This window comes from Cebidichthys violaceus, unplaced genomic scaffold (assembly GCF_023349555.1).
Source record: "Cebidichthys violaceus isolate CVI_PGR_0920_01 unplaced genomic scaffold, fCebVio1.0.p SCAF_52, whole genome shotgun sequence".
NCBI classification, from domain to species: Eukaryota; Metazoa; Chordata; class Actinopteri; order Perciformes; family Stichaeidae; genus Cebidichthys; species Cebidichthys violaceus.
In genome coordinates, this window is record NW_027176728.1 from 1,126,084 (window position 1) to 1,152,362 (window position 26,279).

The 26,279-nt window shown below is 41.0% G+C and overlaps 1 protein-coding gene, 1 long non-coding RNA gene and 1 pseudogene across 2 annotated transcripts; all 3 read left to right on the forward strand.

Moving 5' to 3' along the window:
* Positions 1-26,279, forward strand: part of LOC137888158 (retinoic acid receptor alpha-B-like) — a 236,078-nt pseudogene that overhangs the window by 42,331 nt on the left and 167,468 nt on the right.
* On the forward strand, positions 5,508-10,757 carry LOC137888149 (ornithine decarboxylase-like). The gene is made up of 8 exons (XM_068731474.1): positions 5,508-5,612; positions 5,756-5,929; positions 6,026-6,198; positions 6,284-6,500; positions 8,387-8,470; positions 8,736-8,898; positions 9,297-9,418; positions 10,482-10,757. Exons 1-8 carry the CDS (start codon positions 5,508-5,510, stop codon positions 10,755-10,757), a joined length of 1,314 nt encoding a protein of 437 aa, XP_068587575.1.
* On the forward strand, positions 21,982-23,551 carry LOC137888139 (uncharacterized). Its single transcript, XR_011105117.1, has 4 exons — positions 21,982-22,021; positions 22,843-22,921; positions 23,057-23,122; positions 23,379-23,551. It is a non-coding gene; the product is annotated as an uncharacterized lncRNA (long non-coding RNA).

Consider the following 26,279-nt stretch of genomic DNA (forward strand, 5'->3'; position numbering starts at 1 on the left):
TGTCACAGGATCATTGCTCCTGTGGCTCCTTGATATTATGAGTCATGGTGACATCTGCGTCAATTGATAAGAGCCAGTCACCCTTCGCATGCCATTCTCCCTCATCAACAGACAAGACACAGGACAAGTCTATCTCTAAAAACTCTCGTCACAGCCCGACAAGCATGCAGGCCGAACATGGTCTAAATTCTACAAACTATTAATTGTGTGTCGATTCGTTCCTCAAGGCACCAACAGAGGCCTCCAAACTTGATGGCTTTGCCTGTCAAAGACTGTGACTCATGCCGTCTAACGTCGTGAACTGTGATCAGTTGACAACTATTTTATATTGATTGACTAACCTGTCAGGTGAAACCATATGATGTGTAATTGACTTCAGGCACTACCTGTACGAGGTCACACCTTTATTTATTTAATTAATATTTGCTCTGTAAAACACACCTTTATTGAGCACATACAGATCCACGACTACGGACTTGTAAGTTGGGTTCCCAGAATAGTGAACGAAACTTATCTGAACCACAGAATTGGACCTGAAAGATTTTTTTCTTCATCAGAAGTAAGCATTATCTCATCTTTTATCTTTATTTAGACTCATTTTGTCTTCATTCATACAAGTTTCCTTGTACTTGATAAGTTATTTTGTCTTTTATCAAGCAAAGACTCATTTTTCTCATTCTTTAATATTATCATTCATGTGTTCATGCGTTCAAGTCAAGGTGATAACCTTTACGTGATTTTCTTTCATTTAACAATATGTAATCCTAGGTGCTTCGATACTCACTGAATGTTAAAGATAAGTTGATAAAAAACGGAGGCACCCCTCTCTTTCATGATTTATGGTAAACATCTTTCTGCGCATGACAAATTGACCTAGACTGACTCGTCGACTGCTGCCTTTAATGATATAAAGAATGCATTACTGTCAGCTCCGACACTTGGACTACTTAAACTTAACACAGTTGACCAAAGGGACATGACATCAGTTTTGACTCAGGAACATGCAAGACAAATCCCTGTTGCATATTTCTCTACTAGACTAGACCCTGCATCAGCTGGCCTTCCCCTTTGTATTACAACGTTTATCATTAGAACTGTTGCTTCTCTAAAAAGATGTTTTATGTTTCTATACAGATGGAAAAAGGGACTCCACTGCTGACTCTCCTGAAGGATCCATACATTCTCATTGCTGCTGGTATTTTCAATTAAAGAAATGGCCAATGGTTTACTAATAAAGCACAGTTTTTATGTCAACCAAGCCCCAAGGAAGAGCGCCAAGCTTCGAAGCTGATTTTACATACATCCGCCACGTGATGCCATTGGGCCCAAAAATACTTCTTCCCATAGACTTGCATTGGGAAATAGACGTCTGTAACTAAGCAGATAATTTTTTTTAGGTAAATCAGCTTCCCAGTACCATCAAATGAATAGCCCTTATCATTAATCATTTGATCCTAAAAGTTATAAAATGTACAAACAGTTGAATCCAGAGTTATTTTCTTTCCTCCGTTAATGTGAAAGAGCCCGAGACTAGACCGAGGGCTGGGAGTATCCAGTTCTTTTTTATACATCCATGATGTCAACTGATATGTTCTGAGTCCTCCATGCTCGTCTCCGCATCACAGATATGTATTGACTATGGCTGGTTTTACACTACCAAACTCAGCCCTCCACTCCCACACAATACTTCGGTTTTATAACAATAGAAGTAGGCGATGACATACTTGTGTTGCTCTGTGGAATGGTATGAGGGTTGGGAGCATACTAAATTAAATTTGCTCTGCTTTCCAGGAGCCATATGTTTGACAACTCTGATTATTGCCATAATGGAGGTAGCCCTTCCTATCTGGATGATGAAGACCATGTGTGCAAGCAAATGGCAGCTAGGTATTTGCATTGATGCTGCAAAGAGTTTATCAGGGTGTAGCTGAAGCTTTTCACCAATCATTTAAGATCATCCTTTTAGAGCATCTGCAGTGGTTTAAACCTCCAACACAGTCATGTATTAGTAAGTTATTTTCCTGTGAAGACGTTTGCTACGAAAACAATCTGTATCTTTGTGTCAGGGACAGTCTTCTTGGCGGACAGCATATCCTACCTCATTGCATCCAACATCTTTGGTCACCTGTCGCAAAAATACAATGGAAGGTATGTTGACCTGAGTCTGAAAGCTAAGTGACCTGTTTAAGTTTCTTCATGGTTTTGCTCCCAGATATACCTGTAATACTATGTCCTTAATCTCTTCTCACAGTTGGCTGTGTGCTTTTATCGGAATGATCCTGGCAGGAATGTCTTTATTTTGTTGCAAATGGGCTCCATCTCCATTTCATTGTGCATCCCTGTGTTGCACAACGACAATAAATGATCCTTGAATGCATGAACTACAACCGGTGACGTCCCTTGCCACAGGATCATTGCTCCTGTGGCTCCTTGATATTATGAGTCATGGTGACATCTGCGTCAATTGATAAGAGCCAGTCACCCTTTGCATGCCATTCTCCCTCATCAACAGACAAGACACAGGACAAGTCTATCTCTAAAAACTCTCGTCACAGCCCGACAAGCATGCAGGCCGAACATGGTCTAAATTCTACAAACTATTAATTGTGTGTCGATTCGTTCCTCAAGGCACCAACAGAGGCCTCCAAACTTGATGGCTTTGCCTGTCAAAGACTGTGACTCATGCCGTCTAACGTCGTGAACTGTGATCAGTTGACAACTATTTTATATTGATTGACTAACCTGTCAGGTGAAACCATATGATGTGTAATTGACTTCAGGCACTACCTGTACGAGGTCACACCTTTATTTATTTAATTAATATTTGCTCTGTAAAACACACCTTTATTGAGCACATACAGATCCACGACTACGGACTTGTAAGTTGGGTTCCCAGAATAGTGAACGAAACTTATCTGAACCACAGAATTGGACCTGAAAGATTTTTTTCTTCATCAGAAGTAAGCATTATCTCATCTTTTATCTTTATTTAGACTCATTTTGTCTTCATTCATACAAGTTTCCTTGTACTTGATAAGTTATTTTGTCTTTTATCGAGCAAAGACTCATTTTTCTCATTCTTTAATATTATCATTCATGTGTTCATGCGTTCAAGTCAAGGTGATAACCTTTACGTGATTTTCTTTCATTTAACAATATGTAATCCTAGGTGCTTCGATACTCACTGAATGTTAAAGATAAGTTGATAAAAAACGGAGGCACCCCTCTCTTTCATGATTTATGGTAAACATCTTTCTGCGCATGACAAATTGACCTAGACTGACTCGTCGACTGCTGCCTTTAATGATATAAAGAATGCATTACTGTCAGCTCCGACACTTGGACTACTTAAACTTAACACAGTTGACCAAAGGGACATGACATCAGTTTTGACTCAGGAACATGCAAGACAAATCCCTGTTGCATATTTCTCTACTAGACTAGACCCTGCATCAGCTGGCCTTCCCCTGTGTCTGCGTGCTGTTGCACGTTGCATTGTGGGTTATGGTGAGCTCACACTCCTCCTTTTGCTGTTTCACACATTAGATTAGATTTCCCTAACATTACTGTGAAACGATGTACTACTCTTAAACCTGCTCGCTGCCGACAAAACAATTAACGTTTACGACTCTCGCTACGCCTTTAGGCATAGTGCACGGCTTTGGCGCCCTGTGGAAACACAGAGGCTTTCTGACATCATCCGGCAAACCCATTTCTCACCACCGTCTCGTAGCCGACTTGCTGGAATTGCCATACTGCTCCCTAAAAACTGTCTGCGTTATGAAATGTGATGCTCACACTTTTGCTTCTGACCCCATTTCAACAGGGAATGCTACACCGGATGCTAAGCAAGCGATTGTTTCAGGCTACTCTTTTTAGCTCACAACACTTATGCTAGGTGTGCCTACAGAAATATCCCTAATTTATGATGTTTAAGTATTGCAGACATTGGCTACCCCTGCAGAGTGAAAGTGTTTTACCTTGTCTGGTGCAGCTTACAAAAATGATGTATGAATGGGCCCAGACAATTGCCACATGCCCTCTTCCATTTTTACGTTAACTTAGCTCAGAGATAACTTGGCAAAAGGGGGAATATGTCATTTTATTGTAAAGGTAGAGCCACAGTTGTACAGTTTAATCCCAGTCTATAAATCGATAAGACATGGAAGGAGATTAAATCTATTTACTTTGTAACTGTCCCATGCAGGTTATAATCCCTTTCTTCAACTGGTCATCAAAATCTTGATGTGTCATCAAAGCAAATAAGAACACCATTTAAATACAATTAGTAAAAACAGTTTAGAACATCTTACACCTCTAGCGTTGTCGACAGGATTTTAAACTGTATCAAATTCTCATGAAAACATGATGACGTGATGAGTTAGCCCTCTACATTAAATAATATAAATATCACTGTATTCAAATTAGTTGTTAACTGACATCAGGGAATGTAAAAGAACTGCAACAATAAATATTTGTATTAATTTTTGTATAAATTTGTATTGTAATTTATATTTTATTAAGTTATTATATGTAATAAATATAAATATGTAATTTTATTAATTCAGCATGGTACGCAAGAGGGTTCACAGTGTTTGTTTGTTTTTGCCCAAGAATTTTGTAGAAAATGTATTGTTTGCACAGCTAACAACGCAGCGAGCACCTCATCTGAGACAGTGATGTAGCCGATCACCTCACTCATTATGTGTGGCTTTGGAGAGAGAGGAGGGTAGCAAACCGAGTTTCTCAAACTGCAAAGCTGTCATACAGAATCCAGTGTGGTAGGAGGTAAAATCATATGTGCAAAGATGACGCCACCTAAGTAATGGCAATGGAAGGCGGATCTCCAGCACCATGGCACCCATTCCGCAGCCCGGGATGTTGTGGCCTAAGAGGTTCCATGTGTTTTCTGTTCTTCTTTGCAGTAATATTTGTGTTTCCTATCATGTTGATGCATGAGAAACCATGGGAACCAAAGAACATACAACCAAATGCAACCAATTATCGTGACCCAGAAAACCAGCAGAACCAAAACCAGAAACCATCAGATTAAAGAAAGAGTTGTAAAACCTTTTAACCACACAGCAAATATCATGTGGTATGAATATGCTAAGTTCACAGTCCGGCAACACACCAACTACTAATGTGTGACGTATTTAAAAACATGACAGCAGCCCATAGTTGTACAGGTAGAACACACATCAGAAGAGTGTGTTTGCATTACCCTGAACAAAAGCAGAACTCACCAAAACCAAACAACAAACATATCTCATGTCTGACTAGTGTCATCCTGTTTGACTCAGGATTGCTACGATAACACTAACTTTTCCGGTTTGCAACAGATGGAGGGTTTTTGACTACTGTATTAGCGTGGCATAATATGTAGACAAACAGCTACAAATAAAGACAAAGCTGATTTATATTGTGATCCAGCCTTACGTAGCAATATTTGTTAATTATTTTTATGCTTTTGTCTTTTCCTGCTAGTCATCCCAGCACCAGTAACTATGAAGGGATCAGTTGTGCATGTCAACTGTGGCATTGACATTTTAGACAATGGAAGGACCATCAGAGACTTCCTAGACAGTAAAATAAAAGAGCGTGGTTTAACAGTGAGTATCAGAGACATTATGTCACCTACGTTTTCCTAACTATGAATCTCTGTGTAATTGTGTCCATGTATCGTGTGATAGTTGAGCTTTCTAGAGATGTGCCACTTTCTAAATATAATGTTGACTTTTCTCTATTCGTTCAGGACAATGAAGAGCCATTCTATGTGGCAAATCTGGATAGTATAGTTGAAAGGCACCTCAGGTGGCGCACAAACTTACCTCGAGTCAAGCCTTTCTATGCAGTGAAGTGCAACAACGATGCATCAGTTTTGAGGATGATGAGTGCTCTGGACACAGGTTTCGACTGTGCTAGCAAGGTACTGATGAAGTATTTCAAAGAGAATCCAGCTCTGTGTTTTCTTTGCTGTGGAGAAGCAGTTTGCTCATTTGAAACACACTTTGGTCGATCACAGGGCGAGATCCAGCTGATGCTGTCCCTCGGAGTGACACCTGACAGAATCATTTACGCACACACAACCAAACCACTGTCACACATCAAATACGCCTGTACTCATGGAGTCGATACGATGACTTTTGATTGCGAGGAAGAACTCCTAAAAATATCTCTTAGTCACGCCAAAGCCAAGTGAGTGAACGATATTTTTTGCTCCTTTGTTTAGTGTTGATTATTGTTAGCTTACCGATTAATACTTTTGAATCACTTTTTCCAGATTGGTACTCCGCATCGCAGTGGATGACTCTGCATCCAAGATAAAACTCAGTTCAAAGTTTGGCTCCAGACTGGAGTCAGTGGGTAAGCTGCTGGGACGTGCTGGAGAGCTTGGCTTGGAGGTCATTGGGGTCAGCTTTCATGTAGGCAGCGGGTGCACTGGAAGTTTGGCGTTCAAGCAGGCCATTGCAGACGCCCGACGTGTCTTTGACATGGGGGTAAGTCATCGTCATATCAAAAAAACATTAGAAAACTACAGTTACATTTACATAAAGGTAGAGCCATTCATCAGGTTTGTTGCGATACATTAAAATAGGAATGAAAACGATCTCAACAAAGCAGTGTTGGCCAGACAAAATCTGAGTATAAGTCTGATTGTCAATACAAGGGACAGCACTGTTTCAATGGAGCTGCTCATGGGCCATCAGATCAGACAGCTGTTGAGTGTTTGCATTGTATTTCCTAAAGGTAGGTAAAGATATTTAAAAGGTAACCAAACCTTCTAAGAAAATACTATTGAATTTGTAAATGTAGATGTAATGTAAATTTATTTTATGGGGAAAAAAGCTGAATTAAACATTTACAATACAAATTACAAAATCACATTTTTGATAGCTTGTTTTTGGTAGCTTGAACCCTGGAACTATTGTGTTCCACTGCATTTCTTAATTTAGCCTGAAGGTGGTCCATCTGTTTTTGATGTTCTTATGACTGGTCCATTACAGTTTTTTTTCGTTCCAGTCTTGGCTGTTATCTCGTTGTAGGGCATGCTAATAGCTTGTATCAACATTTGCTGCTTGTTAGCGTTAGCATTAGCATGGGCTACAATCTTTTATAGTCCTCTGTTTTGGTACATTTTCTTAAGTTAGAACTTTATTCTGTCCAACTGCATATTGTCCCAAAAATAAACGCTCAGTGTTCTGAAAGCCCATTGCTCCAAAAGTACACACCCAACTGCTTCGAACATGGCTAATTATTATGTAGATTGACGGTGAAGGCATGACCTGCTCTACTACCTCTGGTTAGCCTAACCTGATATTCTAACCCTAAACCTAACCAACCCAACCAACAAAGACAACGAGTAATCAGAGGAAGAGTACAATGGGTCATGACTTTGATGGCAGGAAAAAAGGATATGGTCACTCTGCATAATAATTAGTTATGTGCTTCTGTTTGTTGCAATAGTCAGTGAGCCTCAGAAACAATGGTCATTTGTTTTTGGGACAACAGCCTTTGGACAAATGGGCTTTTCGGACTTTTGGGTTTTTCTTAATAATGGGCCGTCTAAACAATGGGCAGTCCCCTAGACCTGGGGTTCTTAACCTTTTTTGACCTTGGGGCCCAACTTTTCAAGTACAAAGTGGCCCGGGGCCCATTCAAATAATAACGGTGTATTGGTTTAACTAATTGATCTCACTCTTGGTTTGATTTGTATTCAATAACTTAATCAAATTCACTTAGAGTTTAACAAGCAAAAACCTTGCCAAATAAATGACATGATACAATATGATCATCACAAAGACATTTATTTATGTAAACCTGCATACAACAAGACGCCCAACAGGCTAACAATTCTTGGAACAAATCAAGCTAATACAATAACAAATGTAAAGACTCAAGTCAGGCTTATTAACACAAAAATAACTAATAATTAATTTTTACTGCAGAAAAAAAGGAGAGACTCTCAAAAAAACTGAGAAAAAAATGGAAATGTTATGAATAAATAATATATAGTAATAAATAAATAATAAGTTTCAAATGAAATAAACTGTAAATAACATTTAAATCAGAATCAGAATCGTTCATTGCCATGGTATGTTGGACATACAAGGAATTTGACATGACGGGAGGTGCATAACATTTAACAATCAACAACAATCAACACAGTGCAAAGTATATAAACGCATTACCGCCACCAAGTGGTGGGAAGCTATATTGTAACTGAGCATCTCATGGATAACAGTAATATCTCTGGTGTCTTCAATTGATTACCTATGCGGTCTCGCACCATGGTTAAGAATCACTGCCCTAGACGGTGTGTACAAACTTGTAAAACCTTGATAAATCGTGCCTTATTAGACAGTGGTACTGATGTGTTTTTCAGAATTTGTTGGGCCTCCAGATGAGTCTCTTGGATATTGGCGGAGGGTTCTCTGGGAGAGAGGACTGTCAAGTCGCATTTGAAGAGGTAAAAGAAAGAAAATATTCAGTGTTAGTTAGTGTTAATTATGTAAACTATTTTCTCAATACGTGTCCGGTTTTCCGTTCAATTACATGGCTCGTACTTCAAAGAACCACATGTAGAAACCTTACCTGTGTTGCCTGTAATGCCAGCCATAATGGTTACTGTAGGTCACTTTGTATTAAAGTATCAGATAGAAGGTGAATGGAGGTCAATAGAGGTGTATTACCTGTGAAATATGCTATTAACCCATCATGATTTCCTCTCCTAGTTTTCAGAAGTTATTAACGGAGCACTGGAGGAACTCTTCCCGCCTGACAGTGGGGTGCAGATTATTGCAGAACCAGGTCGCTACTATGTGGATTCAGCCTTCACACTTGCAGCGAACGTCATTGCCAAAAGAGTAATCGCAGATGATATGGATGAACATAACGGTAATATATAGATATATCGCTCTGAATGTTGAGTATTCAGTATTAACACAGAATTATACAATGTGTGATTGTATTTAAATGTATCTTGATGAAAAACAAAACATGTTTAGGTGACAGCTATCAGATGAGTCTGATGGCACCACATGGCAATACACCACTACATCAAGAAGCATCTTCAGGAGACATCCATGCTAAGCCTCAGAGTGGGTGCAGTGACTTGCAGGGTTATGAATACTCATTTTGTGCAGACCCACAGATACCTGGTTGCATGTGGTGGAAGGACAGAGAAAAGCACCATTGTTATTAGAATTCTTCTATTATTTTCAACATCATTGTAAAGTCCTGCATAGTTGACATTTTATTGACTTTAATTATTTTTCTTGTATGTTTTTTTTCAGATGGTAAGGACAACTGCCCTGACAGAACAATGATGTACTACCTTAATGATGGAGTGTATGGCTCCCTGAGTTGCCTTATCAATGATGCTGCCCACACCAAGGTTGAACCATACCTTAACAGGGTAAATATCAACCCCATCACCACATAAGAACATCAATATTGGACGATTTTTCAAAACACTAGGTTAGGATTTTTATGTCCAATGCCAATGATTTAAAATCCTTGAGTTCCACAGTATCTGAGCAAGATAAACATTGTGGTTGTATAAATAATCTGTGGTTTGGCAAGTAACACACTTTGTTATGGCAAGGGAAAGATTGTGGTTACGGTTGATAGAAAGGCAAACATTAATTGTAGGTCAGTGCCAGACCACAGTCAGGCTGCAACCTCCACATGCTTGTTGTCCACCTGAAGAGGACACTACTTCAGTGCATGCATTAGCACTGAGCACTGGCGTTGGACATAAATCTTGAGTTGTGGAATTGTTCCATACGAACACAATTGCTTGGGATACTTGGTTGTATATTAATGACCCAACCTGATATCATCTTCGTACACAGTAACTAAGAATTGTTTGTTAAAAAAAGATGTGGAAGCAACCTCTGCTTCTGAAAAGTGAAGCCAATGTGTCCGAAACTTGCATTATTTCCACTGACCATCAGGGGGCGACTCCTCTGGTTGCCAAAAGAAGTCTGGTTGTATAGAAGTCTATGAAAAAATGACTCTACTTCTCACTCGATTTATTACCTCAGTAAACATTGTAAACATGAGTTTATGGTCTCAATCTCTAGTTTGAAGTCTTCTTCAATGTTGATGATTGATGTTCATTTCGTAAATTATAGTCCATTTAATAGACCATAAAGCAGGGTATTTTTTAGGGCAGTCTACCTTGTGATTTTCAGGTCGCCACCAGAGCCGTACATGTCTTCTCTTCGTCACTCCCCCCCAGTCAAAACATGGTCACTTTCGTTCACGAGTTGCAAAGAAAACCAAACTCAAGACCTCAAAACAAACCAATGGCTGATGTCACGAGGACTAGGTACACTTGTCTTTGGTTGAACAACATCTTGAAGGCTGTCATTCACCAATCTGATCCGAGAAAACTGCAAAACGAGATGAGATTTGAAGGAAAAGATAACCAGTGTGATGTGGACTTTATATTTCAATGTTTGTGTTGTACACAGGTTGTTGAGAGCAGTGAGCAGAGATACCGGTCTGTTATCTGGGGTCCAACCTGCGACAGCTTTGACAAAGTAACCGACAGCTGCTGGATTCCTGAGCTGCATGTGGGGGACTGGCTTCTCATTGACAACATGGGAGCTTACTCCATTTGTTTATCCACCGACTTCAATGGCTTTGAAAGAGCACACATTTACCCTGTGGTGACAGCCGAGACATGGCACACCTTAAACCAGTGGTTCTCAACTGGTCTGGCTGCGGGACGCACCATCACGCCTTAATGACAGGCCGCGACCCAAATTTCTCAACAGGTTTATCTTTGTTTCCAAATGCCGCTGCTGTTTTGACGGCCTCGTGCTTTCTTGTGCCAGAACCTCGCTGCACAAAACACACTGAGGTTTTTGCAATCTTGTGTCCTCAATGTAAGAAAATCCATATCTCATGTAATCGGTGTCATACTTGCATTTCGCTCAATTAACATATGAAAACAAACTTTGTGGGTGTTCTTCTAAAAGAAAAAAAAAAATCCCCTTCAAAATAAAAGCACAGGATTCTTTTCAGGCAAAAAACGGGACCCACCAGTTGAGAATCACTGCCTTAAACTTTTCTTAAACCTTGTTAGCTCAACCATACTTTGTGTGCGTGCATACGTCGGTACACATGCAAACAGAATCATGTAACTGGCCGTACTGTCACGACTTAAATAAATTCAACATTTTCCAGTTGATGGTAGTAAGTTAGGGTTAGGGGTTAACTGTGAGTGAGCAGGATCTTGTATTTTTTGCAGACCCAGAATAAATTGTTGCAAAGTGGTCATGTCTTAGCCTGGTTTCACCACGTATATTCAGTTATTTTTTTATTTTTTACATAATCTAATTTTTGAATATCCCCAAATTGGAACTGCTGAGGATGGGATGAAGAAGGCACACTTCTTTCAGAGAGAGACATTTTTAAGATCACTTGTGTGTGTGTGGAACGGATGCCAAACTGCAACATTTGTTATCCACTTGTTTGCACGTGCACATATTTCCCACTTATTCTGTGTTTTACTGTGAATTTTAGGAAAATACGGCAACAGCAATCAGAATCAGATTTATTGGCTGAGTGTGTACACACGTTTTTTTCCCCTTGTTGCTCTCCATGTACATACAACGAAATAGACATACAGCTAAAACGAGGACAAGAAGCTGTACATGGAAAAACCAGCATTTTACTTATATAAATACATAAAAAAAAAATCTATCCATTTATTATGTTGTAAATTACTTATTGATGATATTAACATGTTATGAACAGTGAGTGTTTAAACTATGGCGTAACATATTGATTAAGTGGTTGTTTGGTGTTACAGGGTTATAGATACTATATGACTGATATTTAACCGTTCATCAGAGTAGAGAGCGCAACACAGAGGCCTTCAAAACCTCCACTGGCTCCCCACACCGCAAAGAATAAGTCAACTCTAGCAACATCTCTGCATTGGCACACTCATTTATTTTTCCTGAACAGAATCAACACACTGGTGTGGTTATCTCATGGGCACTTACTGCAACCAAAGACACCCTTTCCTTTTCACATTTGTATGAAGACTTTTAATTATAACTTGAGGTTAGAAAATGGGATTAAAGTATCTGGTAATTGTTACACTGATTTCTCAAATATTATTTTGTATTTGCCTTACAATGTATTAAAAAGGTTTAATTAATAAAGGAGAATACAAATAAAGTAGACGTTTTTTTTTGTGGGCGTACTCGACCCACGGGAGGTGGCAGTCACGCACCTGAGGATGGCCTTGAGCTCCTGGTTCAGCCTCTCTGTTTGGCCAATAGTTTGTGGGTGGAATCCTGAGGAGAGACTGGCCGTGGCGCCGAGGGTGTGACAGAACGCCTTCCATAATTGGGATAAGAACTGCGGGCCACGGTCCGAAACTATGTCCGTAGGGATGCCATGAAGCCTAACGACATGTTGGACGAGCAAGTCGGCGGTCTCACGGGCTGATGGAAGCTTGGGCAGGCCAGCACAAACGTACGGGTGTCCTCCTCGAGAGACGGCCACCAAAAGGTGCGGCGGAGCCAGTTTATAGTCCGGCGGATGTCGGGGTGACCAGAGAGGCGGGACTCGTGGGCCCACCGCAGGACTCGGGACCGGACAGCCAGAAGAACAAACAGACGATTCGGGGGACCCCCTCCAGGGTCAGGTTGGGTGTGCTGGGCCTCACGTACCACCCTCTCCATCTCCCAGGTAACAGCACCGAGCACGTACGAGGCGGGTAGGATAGTGTCGGGAGTAAGGTCTCCCTCGTCTGGGTCAAACTGAAGGGAGAGTGCATCCAGCTTGGTGTTTTTGTGCCCCAGCCGATAGGTGATGGTAAAATTGAAATGGGCAAAGAACAAGGCACAGCGGACCTGGCGGGAATTGAGGCGTCTAGCCGTATGGATATATTCCAGATTCCTGTGGTCGGTCCACACGACAAAAGGGAGGACCGATCCCTCCAACCAGTGCCTCCACTCCTCCAAGGCTAACTCGATGGCAACAGTTCTCGGTTGCCTACGTCGTAGTTTCTCTGCGCCGGAGAAAGTCTACGGGAGAAGAAAGCACATGGGTGGAGCTTGGAGTCGGAAGCTGACTGCTGGGAAAGTACAGCTCCAACGACGACAAACTGGCGGGTCTCGTCTGGGTGGACCAGGATAGGAGCCGAGGCAAACCGCTCCTTGAGCCCACAAAAAGCCTTGTCGGCCTCTGGAGTCCATGAAAAAAGCACCTTGGAGGAGGTGAGTCGTGTCAGCGGTTCTGCTGTCCGGCTGTAGTCCTGGATGAACCGTCGGTAGAAATTAGCGAACCCCAGAAACTGCTGGAGCTTTCTTCGTGAGGCGGGGACCGGCCATTCTGTTACTGCTTTGACCTTCTCGGGGTCCTTTCTCACCTGGCCCTCCTCAATGAAGACACCCAAGAACTGAAAAGAGGTGACGTGGAACTCGCACTTCTCAGCCTTAATGAAGAGCTGATTCTCCAACAGACGTTGCAGAACCTGGCGGACATGGAGAGAGTGTTCCTGGGGATTCGGGGAGTAGATAAGGATGTAATCAATGTAAACAAACACGAAACGGTTGAGGAAGTCGCGGAGAAGGTCGTTTACCAGGGCCTGGAAAACGGCAGGGGCATTGGTCAATCCAAACGGCATCACCAGGTACTCAAAGTGTCCCAAAGGTGTGTTTAAAGGCCGTCTTCCATTCGTCCCCCTCGCAAATCCGGACCAGATGATACGCGTTGCGGAGGTCCAGTTTAGTGAAGATCTTGGCCCCAGCTAAGAATTCAAAAACAGAGGTTATAAGAGGTAACGGGTACTTGTTCTTAATAGTAATTTGATTCACACCTCTGTAATCGATGCAGGGACGGAGGCTCTTATCCTTCGTGGAGACAAAGAAAAACCCTGCCCCCAGAGGTGAAGATCCTGCGGCGACTGAGTCAGTTATATATTTCTCCATAGATTCACGTTCTGGCCAGGAGAGATTATATAGCGGACTGGTGGGAAGTGGAGCACGCAAAAGCAAGTCAATAGCACAGTTGTAGGGGCAATGAGGAGGAAGTGAAAGGGCCCGCTCCTTGCTGAATGCCTCTCCTAAATCCATATATTCCCGGGGCACAGCGGAGAGGCTAGGACCGGTGTCAGGTCTCCTTGGGGGAAGTGTTTGACGGGGGACCGCAGATCTGAGGCAGCGGGAGTGACAAGCGGCACTCCAGCCGGTGATTCTACCCCCAGCCCAATCGATCTCTGGATTATGATCCCTGAGCCAGGGAAGCCCCAGGACCAGGGGTGCTTGGGGGGATGGAAACGCGTAGAACCGGGTCTTCTGACTGTGATTACCGGACACGTGCAGGGAAATTGGCGGAGTTTGGTGAGTTATCTTGGCCAGTGAACTGCCATCCAGTGCACTCACCAGCAGAGCGCGCTCCAACGCCTCCACTGGGATCCCCTGTCTCAATAAAAGCAGTGTCCAAAAAGTTCTGTTCCGCCCCCGAATCAGTGCAGACAGGTGCACTGGCCCGGATGATAAACACAGGGTGGTAGGAAACAGAGATCGAGACTTGGGATGGGGAAATCTCCTTGAATCGCTCACCAGCACCACCACTCTTACCGGCGAACTCCCTCTTTTTGCCGAACAGAGCAAGCAGCCACGCGGTGTCCCGATTCACCACAGTAAAGACAGCTTCCTGAGCGGATGCGTCGCTCTCTCTCCTCCGGAGAGAGATGAGTCCGCCCGAGCTGCATCAGCTCCTCCGGCTCCAAAGGGGGAGGTGCTGGGGCAGGGGAGCGCGCAGGGCTGTACCGTCGGGATGGGCTCGACAACCGAAGGCTGGAGGCGGAAACAAACTGATGCAAAGGATTGTGGAACCTGTGGTTCTTCTCCCGACGGCATTCCCGGATACGGTTATCCATATTGATCGAGAGAGAGAGAAGTTCCTCAAGTGACTCTGGCTCATCTCGAACCGCGAGTTCATCCTTCAAACCCTCCAAAAGGCTGTTCCGATATATTCCTTTGAGCGCCTCCTCGTCCCAACCGAACTCCGTGGCCAGAATCTGGAAATCCACTGCGTACTCTGCTGCGCTGGTGGAACCCTGGCGAAGACTGAGAAGACGCTGTACAGTGTCCCTAGTGTAGACCGGGTGGTCGAATACTTTCTTGAACTCCTATAAAAAGTACTCGTAGGAAACCCGGTCGGTGCTGCGTCTGTTGAGCCAAGCCTCAGCCCAGACCAGAGCCTTGCCGCGCAGCAACCTCACCGTGTAGGCTACCCTCGCATTGTCCGAAGCATATGTGTGGGGTTGCTGTCTAAAAACAAATCCACACAGGAGCATGAAACCTTTACATTCCCTGGACGCTGCATCATAGGGTAGAGGAGAGGGAACAAAAACAAAAGACTCGCAGGTGCTGGATGAGTCCTCGGGGACCTGTTCCGGGGGAGGAGAGCGGCGCAGCGTGAGGTCCTGCATCAGGCTTCCTATCTCCGTCACCTGGGACCCGATCGAACGCTGGGAGGCTAGTAAGTCCTGTAGCACATGATGGTGTTGGCCAAGGAGAACGCCTTGGTTGGCAATCGCCCTCTGCAGATGATCCGCCGGAGGAGATTCTGCTGCGGCGGCTGGGTCCATACTTGGTCAGTCCGTTCTGTTATGTGGTGTAGTAGGTGGACTCAAACGCACACTCGCACAGCAGGTTTAATCCAGCCAAGGACTTTTTAAAATTTTAAATGAAAGTTCAAACACAAAACATAAACAAAAAACTACAGCACCGTGTCCAGCGAACCAAAGTTTCTCCGGAGTCGGGAGGGAAACTCTACCGAACTCACACCTGGAAACGGTCTGGACAGGGAACAAAACAGGACGTTGATTGTGTACTCCGTGGTACTACGGTGCTCGACTCAGCGCGGCAGGAGAGTAAAAGACAGCCAGAGAGATTAGAATGATCTTCACTGAAACAATTTCAGACTTATGTGGCACAAATTCAGACAGGTAACCAGGACGGACTGACGGCGTGTCGGCTGAAAGCTGGGGTATTTAAGTCAGCTGGGGATGATCATCAGAAATACCCACAGCTGAGCCTAAGGAGAGGAGCGTGGTCGCATTTGGAAATGCTGTCTTTCGTTTTGCATTTAATGTATAAAACCATGGTGTCTGAAAAGAAATCCGGTCCTCTCAGCAGAGTTTAACAGCTTTCATTCAACCTCACGCCAAGCTTCAGGTGGAGGGGGAAGAGGGGGAGCGGGGCGCGGAGCTCCGGTGCGGGGTGGAAACCGATTCGGGCGATGGACTGGGATGACGGCTTTCGGGCTCCATTTGATTCTCTTCTTGGCTTCCTCCGCAACCTTTTCCTCCTCCTCCTCCTTGCCCTTCCTCCAGTCCCTCAGAGTTCTCCAGCATTTCCTGGATGAGAGGAGGCATGGAGCCGGGTATTTCCATTTTCAGCGTGATCACTCGCTCCGCTCCTGTGGGAGAAAAGTTCAGGATGACAGAACCAGTCATATGGGGAACTTGGTCTGGTGCAACGTTTCCTCATACAACGGTTTATACAATGTCTGACGAAAAGCTACTCCTCGTTTCTCATGAGTTTTCCTAAGAAAGTCTGGCAACACGTGTCAATGTCCACTCATTTATGTATACCGTCTTTTCAAAATAAACTTGTCTTCACAGGAAACTCAGTTAGGTTTAGGGGTAACATTTTATTTTAAGGTACATCTATTCACCATTAATTAGTTGCTTATTAACATGCAAATTAGTAACATATTGGCTCTTAATTAGTCATTAAGTACTTATTAATGCCTTATTCTGCATGGCCTTATTATACAACCAGTAAGCCATTAACTATGAGTCTTCCCTCAATAACCTCAGAATTATTGCTTATTAGTACTAAGTAAGGAAGTTGTTGTATATGAATTACGATCTCAATATGTTTTGCTTAGTATGGACTTTATAAGGTGGTAGTACCCCAAGAATAGTTATTCTCCCTTAATACCACTTAATGAATATGGTCTGTTCTTACATAACAAAACACAAAACTACAAATGTTAATGGTGTCCAAATAACTCTAAATTAAGTCTTTGTTACTTAGAATATGTTCCCCATACTAAAGTGACATCTTGATCATTACTAATTCACTAATAGTTGAACACTTATTAACCAACACATGTTCCCTAATCTAAAGTCTGCCTCCTTTTCACACAGTTAATATATTATAGCACATAACTACTGCAATAAACAAGTGATGGGTTACACCTTTGAAAAAATGGATCTATCTATAGGTTCCCTCTCATTCAGTGGTAGAATAACAAAGACAGCACAAGTACAAATACCTCATTTATTAAACCACTGGTTCAGGTTTTCCCAAGGCTGACAACAAATACTGCTCGAACAGGTAATGGGGTCTTCCTGAAATTTCAAACACTGACAACTGTATCAGTGTATGTAAATATGTCATACAATATGATATCAAATGTATAAGCAGGTCATACTGTATGATAATACAGGTACTCTATTGTTGAAAAACACTGCACAATATAAAGTACAAAAATACAAAAAATTGAAATCTAAAAAATATAAAACCTGCACAGCTCAACATGACTTGCCAAAGGTTAGAACAATTGTACTGAACTGTACAAACATTGCACTTCCACAGCCTAAACTTGCTCTATAATTACTGCATCAGGTGATTTATTCCCCTGTGCACAAATATTTCACTTTTCTAATACAATATAACAGAATTTTAACTGAACTCACTTGAATTTTAATACTTTAACATGGGAAGGAGTTGGCATTTGGCCTTCATGTCCATGATAATAGCCTTTTCTCAGAGGTAACAGTACATTTAGTGTGTCAAAACTTTTGAGTGGTAGTATAAATACCAACTTGATATCTTTATCTACATTTCAGACAGGTTTCATACTGGATATTTTTCCTAATGTCATGCAAAAGCATTCCAAGTGTTCCGTTACTGTGATGGTTTCCACGCCAATAAGTCCACTCAATTCCATTTAAGTGATCCCTCAACAGTTTTTGTGTGCGGTTCCCTCTTTGTCTCCAGATAGTTGACTTGCAAATACCCCAAAATCTCTCCAGGTTTTGTGTATGTGCACCTGTAACAGGGTCAACAAAAAAATCTTGATGGTTGACAGTCAGGTGATTGTAACCTTCATCCTGAAGACGGCGGTAAGATCTCCACCCATCTGAAATGACGGAGCTTCCACGACGAACGTTCTTCTTTATTAGAGGCAAGAGATGCCTGGCTGAACGGTGATGCACAATCTTAAGAATGGGTCTCCTCCTGTCATCCTTAATCCCTAGCATTCCGAACACCCAGGAACTCCTGTTGCCTGTTGTCCTCTATTGTACTGAAATTCCCAAGACTTAAAATACTTAAAAATGAGGACAATGATTCTGCAATAATGGTGGGAAATGGGAGAGAATAAATCATAAGTCAAAAATTCAAAAGTTCTCTTTAGCTTTGGAGTAGTGGTGCATGTTTACAAATATTGAACTGTTCTGGGGTGTAGGAATAATGTAGTTTCTTAAAACCGACATTCCCCTCGATTGCATCAATGAACTACAATGTATCTTATTCCATAATGCAGTAGTTACTTCTCGAGATACAGGAGATACACCTCCAAGCACCTCAGGCAAAAACAGGTTTATATTGTATATTGTCTCTACTGACAGTAGCTGAGTTTAGCACAGACTTAACCAACATCAAATACACGTTTTTAGACACAAAATCATGTATTTGGCATCAAAGTAATAGTCATAAGTGTAACTTTCATACCTTTCTTTTAAGTCCAAATTTGCTTTCATCTATCATAACAATCTCTGCTCTTTGTCCAACAGTCTGCTTGCCTCCTCTTCTCATTCTTTTCATTCCTGATTTGCAAACTCTCCGCAGCTTGTCTGCAAGTTTACTCAGAGTTAATTCCTTCCTGCAGCATGTTCACTTGCCTCAGTCGAAGGCCTTGGGCAAATCTGTAATAGATCAACCAGATAAATATTTCAATGACACAATTTAGAAGTGGGTGGTTAAAACCAATTTCTTAAGTTGTCATTAGTCTTTTTATAACCATAATTATAACCAGGGTGCGATTTGTGAAAAAAAACAGAGGGGGGGATAATTTTGAGAAACATTTTATTCAGAAAAATTACCACACAACAGTGTGAAAACATGAAAACTGTTGATTCTTGTGTAGATAAACCTTACACTTAGGCTACATAACGTAGGTGGTAGGCCTATTTTGAATGTGAACGTAACCACTGCATTTGCAGAAATATTTTCTCAAAATATTGTTTTTAAATTTGCCAAATAAAAATTAAATTTTAATTCTTTCCCGATATCAGTTCAACAGAAAACATGAAATACCACAATGTGTTGTCAAGATGTTTTTTGTTTTTTTAATGGTTAATCGGGTAGACTATAGGTCAGACTATGAAAACAGTCTGCTCTGATGACTCACTTCACCCTCTCGCCATTTAGCGAAGCGACCCGGCTCAATGCAGCCCCCAACCATAGTTTCGGGGGGGCGAGGGATTAGCAAGTGACCCCGCGGCCTGGAAGCTCTCCTCAGCCAGGGAGATGCTGCTGTCCACCATCCGATCAGCAATGTCAGATCTTGTTTCATCTTCTGTTATATTTTTTTCTCTGAAAAATATATATATATATGACGATATGCTGCTCTGGATTTTTTTAATTTTTTTCTCCATTTAATTTAAGCTTTTGTTTTGGCGCGGATGACGCAGACAGGAAGTTGGACTTGTGAAACGCAAGAAAATTCGGTTGGTTTTCAAAATAAAACTGCTTTCTGCGAGCGCGACGCCTCTGACTCGCTCCCGGTAGATCAAAATCACAGCACAATCAAAATGAACACGGACCCTTTGTATTTTGGTTGTTAATAATTACGATGTAAAAAGTGAAATACTTTGGGTGGGGGGGATAAATTTTGTCCCCACCGAGGATGAAAATAATTCAGCAGAGGGTAGGACGTGTAAACCAGAGGGGGGGAAAATCCCCACCATCCCCACCGGCAAATCGCACCCTGATTATAACCATAATTTCTCATTTGCAGTTCCATTTGCAGACACAGCAGATACTCATAGCCTGAATATAAGAGTGTATTTAACCTGAAACAACAAATCTCAAAAGCAAAGTAGGGTGAAGAACATTCCCTATATGAGGGGAGGAATGGAATAAAACCCCAAAACAAATTAAATCTGCTGTATCTTTGAAGAGTTTAAAGAAAAAAAGAAAAAATGGATACTGAGTAAATTAGCACAGTGAAGTGTCTGTTTAAAAAAGTTAAGTTCTTTTGAGACAATTTCCAGGAACCACCTAAAACTCCACAAGACCTTTGTACTACATTGGACTCTTCGCAACCCAGCACTTATACAATTACACATACTTAATAAATTCGACTGATATTCTGAATTCTTCCCATATACTGTATAAACTCATGTCTCGTAAGCATTGGCTCTTATAGGACCCATCCCAACCAACAGTAGAGTGAGAACATTGAAAGAAAACATTATGGTCCGAGTTAGAGTTTGTCTTTGATGGCTTTTGTTATTATACAATGTAAAACCACGCACCTGTAGATGTAATGCATCCACGTATGCAGTCGAAGGTGCGATTTCTCAAATATGGAGCCACTTCGGATGGACCTTGATACCATTTTCCCTTTGTGACAGGAATCTCGGCAAATCCTGATGATTAAATCCAAAGGTTAATTTATAAAAATAAAAACCCATGATACTGTACTGATTTCACTAAATAAAAAATGTAACATAAATGAAGATGAAGAGGGGGACATAGATATTTACGTATAGGTGTTGAAACAGCTAAGATTGGGATTGGACAAGGTGCACTTGTACTCTTAGTAGCCCTTGTGATTCCCTCCACCCATGCAATCTCAAAGCACAACAGAACAGTCCCATTTCTAGGCCTACATGACAAGTAATATCTACAACTGTTACACCTTAAATCGGGTTAGACATTTGAGTAAATTTAGCTGTGTCTACTCAACTCTACTTGTCACTGTGCCACAGCATGAAAAGGGTGATATCAATCAATTAATCCCTGTGCATGTACAAGTTTAAAGTCAAGCTGATTGAATAATAATAAATAGGTGAACAATATGACCAGGAACGTGATCTAAAACTGTTAAAAAAAAAGGCATTTTTCATTTCAGATGTTGTACACATGTAGAACTTTGTGGAAACATGAGCACCCCTATCTCTACCAAATAAACAGTAGCTTACTTAAAAATTTGCAGCTGTGTGTGATTTGTATTGTGACTGTGTAGATGTGACTTATATATATTTTGTGTGTACACCACTCATAGCTCCTGTATTAAAAACATTGTCGTAAAATATAGGATTTGGCACTGAATTCTAGCAGATCTTGGATGGCTGCATGCTGCACACTCCCCTTTGCTTACACACAGAAAATTAATAAATAAGGCACACGTCTAGTTGTTCTACTCACCATGCTGCCTCCTTTTTGTCGTAGGTCCGTTTCAACTTCATAACATGAGAGCAAGAGGGGCATTTCATTCATTTTCGAAGTAAACCTTCTCTCATTAACCATCTGGTGAATTTGTAGTTTTCTTTGGGGCACTGTCTAAAATGTATTCGACTCAAAAACTCGTAACTCAACATCTTCTTCTGATAATTTCATTTTTTTTTTTATCTCATACCATGGCGATTATTTATTTTTTTTCCTATTATATATGGAATGGGTTTCAACCTCGCAGTCCTGCTTGAAAAAAGGCGCAAAGTGACCCACTTTGTAGAGTAATGACTGACATAAGAATCTACCAATCCGTAGCCGTGCTCCTCCGATGTGTTGCTCTCATCCAATCATTGACTGTTACTCTGCCGTCATGTGACATCCTCATCCAATCATCCAAAGGGAACCACCGGTCACGTCAAAGATCCGGAGAAGGTGAAAGGTGGCTATTTGCCTTTTTGTTCACCGCTTGGAGAGTGAAGAGGGAAATTCGTGTAACAAAAATGGTAAGTTAAGCGATAGCCTGTTAATTGAAAGTCCCCCTGAGTTTTGTAAGCACATCATAACACCCGTCCCTGGGCCGTTTACATAGTTAAAGAATAGTAAACCCTCCCGTTTATCTGCAGTGTCGAGGCTAATTAGCTAATGTAATGTTAAGCTAGCTGAGTGCAGGTGCGTAATGCTGTATGAACCAGAGATGGGGACTCGAGTCGACTCGAGTCGCTATTTTGATGACTTTTGACTTGACTTGACAAAAAATAACGCCACCGGCCCACCGCTGAATTTCTCACCGGCAAGGCACCAGCTCAGTCGGTGTTTTTTTGTTGTTTTTTTTCGGACTTTTTATGCATTTATTTTGAAAGGACCGCTGGAGAGAGAGAGGGAGTGGGAGAGAGAGGGAGAGGGGGGGATTGAATATAAAATATCAAATTATTATCTGAAACTACTTGGTATGAGTACAGACTGAGAATGGTGTTGTCATGATAGAATAGAATAGATCTTCTCTTCTCTTCTCTTCTCTTCTATTCTAATATATTGTCTACACTTTATTTAGATTAGATTCTGCGGGTGAAATTGCAATAATAAGGTGACTTGACTTGGACTTGACTTGACCTATGCAGGACTTGACTTGACTTGATGTGCCCAAAGAAAAATGACTTGGGACTTACTTGAGACTTGCACATGTGTGAGTTGGTCCCATCTCTGGTATGAACCACATTTTATAATGAAAAATAAATTATGCACTATGCAGTCATTGAACAAGAAGAGCTTTTGAATCTTGTGTAGATTATTATTAAGTTACATTCATTTATTTATATTTTTACAGCCTAAGGCAAAGAAGAAAATGTCCCTAAAAGTCCCTAAAGATGACTCGATGACAGAGGTGACCAAAAATGATCTGGATGGTAAATTTTTCTTTGTTAACTTTCAAGGAACTGTAATACTTAAATAATTATCTTGTCCAAATGTGTTTAAACGTTTAAAGTCATCTATTCATATGTTATATGTATACATTTTGTTGTACCTATGCCATACTGTAGGTCCTGAAGATAAAGGAGATAAAGGCTCTGCTCCAAGTTGCAGCAGCATAAGCAGCATTGGATCAGGTAATGATTTCTCATTTTCTAGCAGTGTATCTTTGTTGTCTAAAATGAGTTTCATTTCTTGCGTGATTTTTCCACCTGAGATTAAAGTTGTTGGCAGATTTTGTCAGTATACATGAGTGTGCTTACAAATCAAATTAAGGCACACACCATATCTGGTCCACTACCTTTGTTGCATGCATGTCATTCTCTCTCTGTCTCACTCATTTAATACTGTCAAATCATAAACTTTTTTGTATCCTGCTCTCTTGTTTTTAAGGATCAATTTCCAAAGTGGAGTTCCTGGAAGCCAGGATCCAATGGCAAGAAAAAATAATAAAGGATCTTGAGCAAGAGCGCAATTTCTTGCGTGAGCAAATCATGGGAAAGAAGAGATCATGTGAGTGATTTGGGAGCAACTTGTATCTGCAAAATATAATGTAATTGTAATGAACGGTGTGATATATTTTCATAACAATCTGATCTTTGTCTCATCTATCCTCTATTTGATCAAAGCTCAACCTAAAGTATTTACTTTGGAGAACAACGACGAGGATGATGATGGCAACATGGATGAAGATGACGTCATTCCCCCATCTTCTCCAGACATCATTGAGTCCTCGGACAGTGATGTTCTCATCCAAAGAAGGAAGAAACGTCGGACACAGACACCTGCATCTGCAACTGTGGCTGTGACTGGAAAAGCTCATGTAAGAGGTAAGAATGGCATAACTTGAACCACCTGCCCTGTTAGCACCAAGTGGTCATGAAAAATAAGTATTAATAAAAGTGTTGGAAGAGCTGTTATAAATATGTCCTGAAGTAATTATGAGGCAAAAATACAGATCTTCAGTTCTAGATTCTGAATATACTAGGAATCTGATGATAAATAAAAATTAAATGTCTAAAGTCAAAAATTTGGCTTTCATCAAAAATAAAGCTCCATTTTATTTTGCAGCATTCACACTAATTATTATCCATCATTAAAAGTATTACTAGAAAGATTTATCTCTCAGAATTAAACATAATTCGGAACCATAAGACTTACCAACTAAACAGATCTTACAGAGTATCATTTTTGTATTGAATTCTGAACCACATATTGTGCGTGGAATCATATCAGGAGATGAGCAGATTCTTCAATTACTAGAATATGCTTCATACTTTTATCAAAAGAGAAGTGACCAGTTTGAGCAATTTCAGCTGACCTTAAGCCGTGGTTTGTGCTCATTTTTCGTGTTCTTTGTTTTTGTTTTATATATTTTTCAGTGAAAGGGCCAGCTGAGGTTATCGGCAGATATAAAAAAGTCTTGAAAAGCTTAAGCAAAGTCCGCACCATGACTGAAGCCTTCAGAATAAATGGCGTGGACCGGGGAACCATCAAGATGACTGCTGCAATTGCAGAGCTCAACATTGTGGATCCTGTAACTTTCAACACCCTGAAGTATGATCCTGCAACTGAGACCCTGCAGTCCTGTGCTAAGAGGTGTGCAACCCACATAACCCCTGAGAAGAAGAGCATTATAGAGGACATGAAGGCCAAATGTCAACTCCTCCCCTTGTTGATGAAATATTAAGACTTAAGTAAGCTTCTTTGTTCAGTTAAAATTCTGTTATATTGTATTAGAAAAGTGAAATATTTGTGCACAGGGGAATAAATCACCTGATGCAGTAATTATAGAGCAAGTTTAGGCTGTGGAAGTGCAATGTTTGTACAGTTCAGTACAATTGTTCTAACCTTTGGCAAGTCATGTTGAGCTGTGCAGGTTTTATATTTTTTAGATTTCAATTTTTTGTATTTTTGTACTTTATATTGTGCAGTGTTTTTCAACAATAGAGTACCTGTATTATCATACAGTATGACCTGCTTATACATTTGATATCATATTGTATGACATATTTACATACACTGATACAGTTGTCAGTGTTTGAAATTTCAGGAAGACCCCATTACCTGTTCGAGCAGTATTTGTTGTCAGCCTTGGGAAAACCTGAACCAGTGGTTTAATAAATGAGGTATTTGTACTTGTGCTGTCTTTGTTATTCTACCACTGAATGAGAGGGAACCTATAGATAGATCCATTTTTTCAAAGGTGTAACCCATCACTTGTTTATTGCAGTAGTTATGTGCTATAATATATTAACTGTGTGAAAAGGAGGCAGACTTTAGATTAGGGAACATGTGTTCAACTATTAGTGAATTAGTAATGATCAAGATGTCACTTTAGTATGGGGAACATATTCTAAGTAACAAAGACTTAATTTAGAGTTATTTGGACACTATTAACATTTGTAGTTTTGTGTTTTGTTATGTAAGAACAGACCATATTCATTAAGTGGTATTAAGGGAGAATAACTATTCTTGGGGTACTACCACCTTATAAAGTCCATACTAAGCAAAACATATTGAGATCGTAATTCATATACAACAACTTCCTTACTTAGTACTAATAAGCAATAATTCTGAGGTTATTGAGGGAAGACTCTTAGTTAATGGCTTACTGGTTGTATAATAAGGCCATGCAGAATAAGGCATTAATAAGTACTTAATGACTAATTAAGAGCCAATATGTTACCAAATATTTTTTTCATGAAGAAACAACAATGGCATTATGTAAACAAGCTGGAATTAAAAGGTTACATTTCTGAAAAAGAATTAATTTTGGTGATGATTAAAGATTTAACGTAGTGAAATTGGAAAATATTATTCGTACATATTGTTTGGTAGCATTTTTTGACACTGACATTCTTGTCGACTAAGGACATGAGAAAATCATTTTTTGAAGAAATGCACAAGGGTTAAAACCTTATACACCCGAGGGTCCCCCATTTGGACGCAGAGTACATCAAAACTTAGAGAGTTTTGTGTTAAAAGTAACTGGCAGAGAACCCACGAAGAACGAATATAATGATGTTATAGTTCTGCAGAAACCTCAGCGTCCTGGGAACAACATGAACTAGGTCACTTCTACATGAGACAAACACATCTCCCATCAGCCAAGCAAACAAATAACAAAATATCATAAATCATACTCGATATGACTGGGACAGACCGGAGAAAACAGCTGCTACACTCCGTTAGCAACGTGCTACCTGCGAACATGCAGCATGAAAAAGCATGTCCGTCTGACGGAGATTACGGACATAGTTTCCATTTCTCTCCCCGGTAAACCATCGCAGA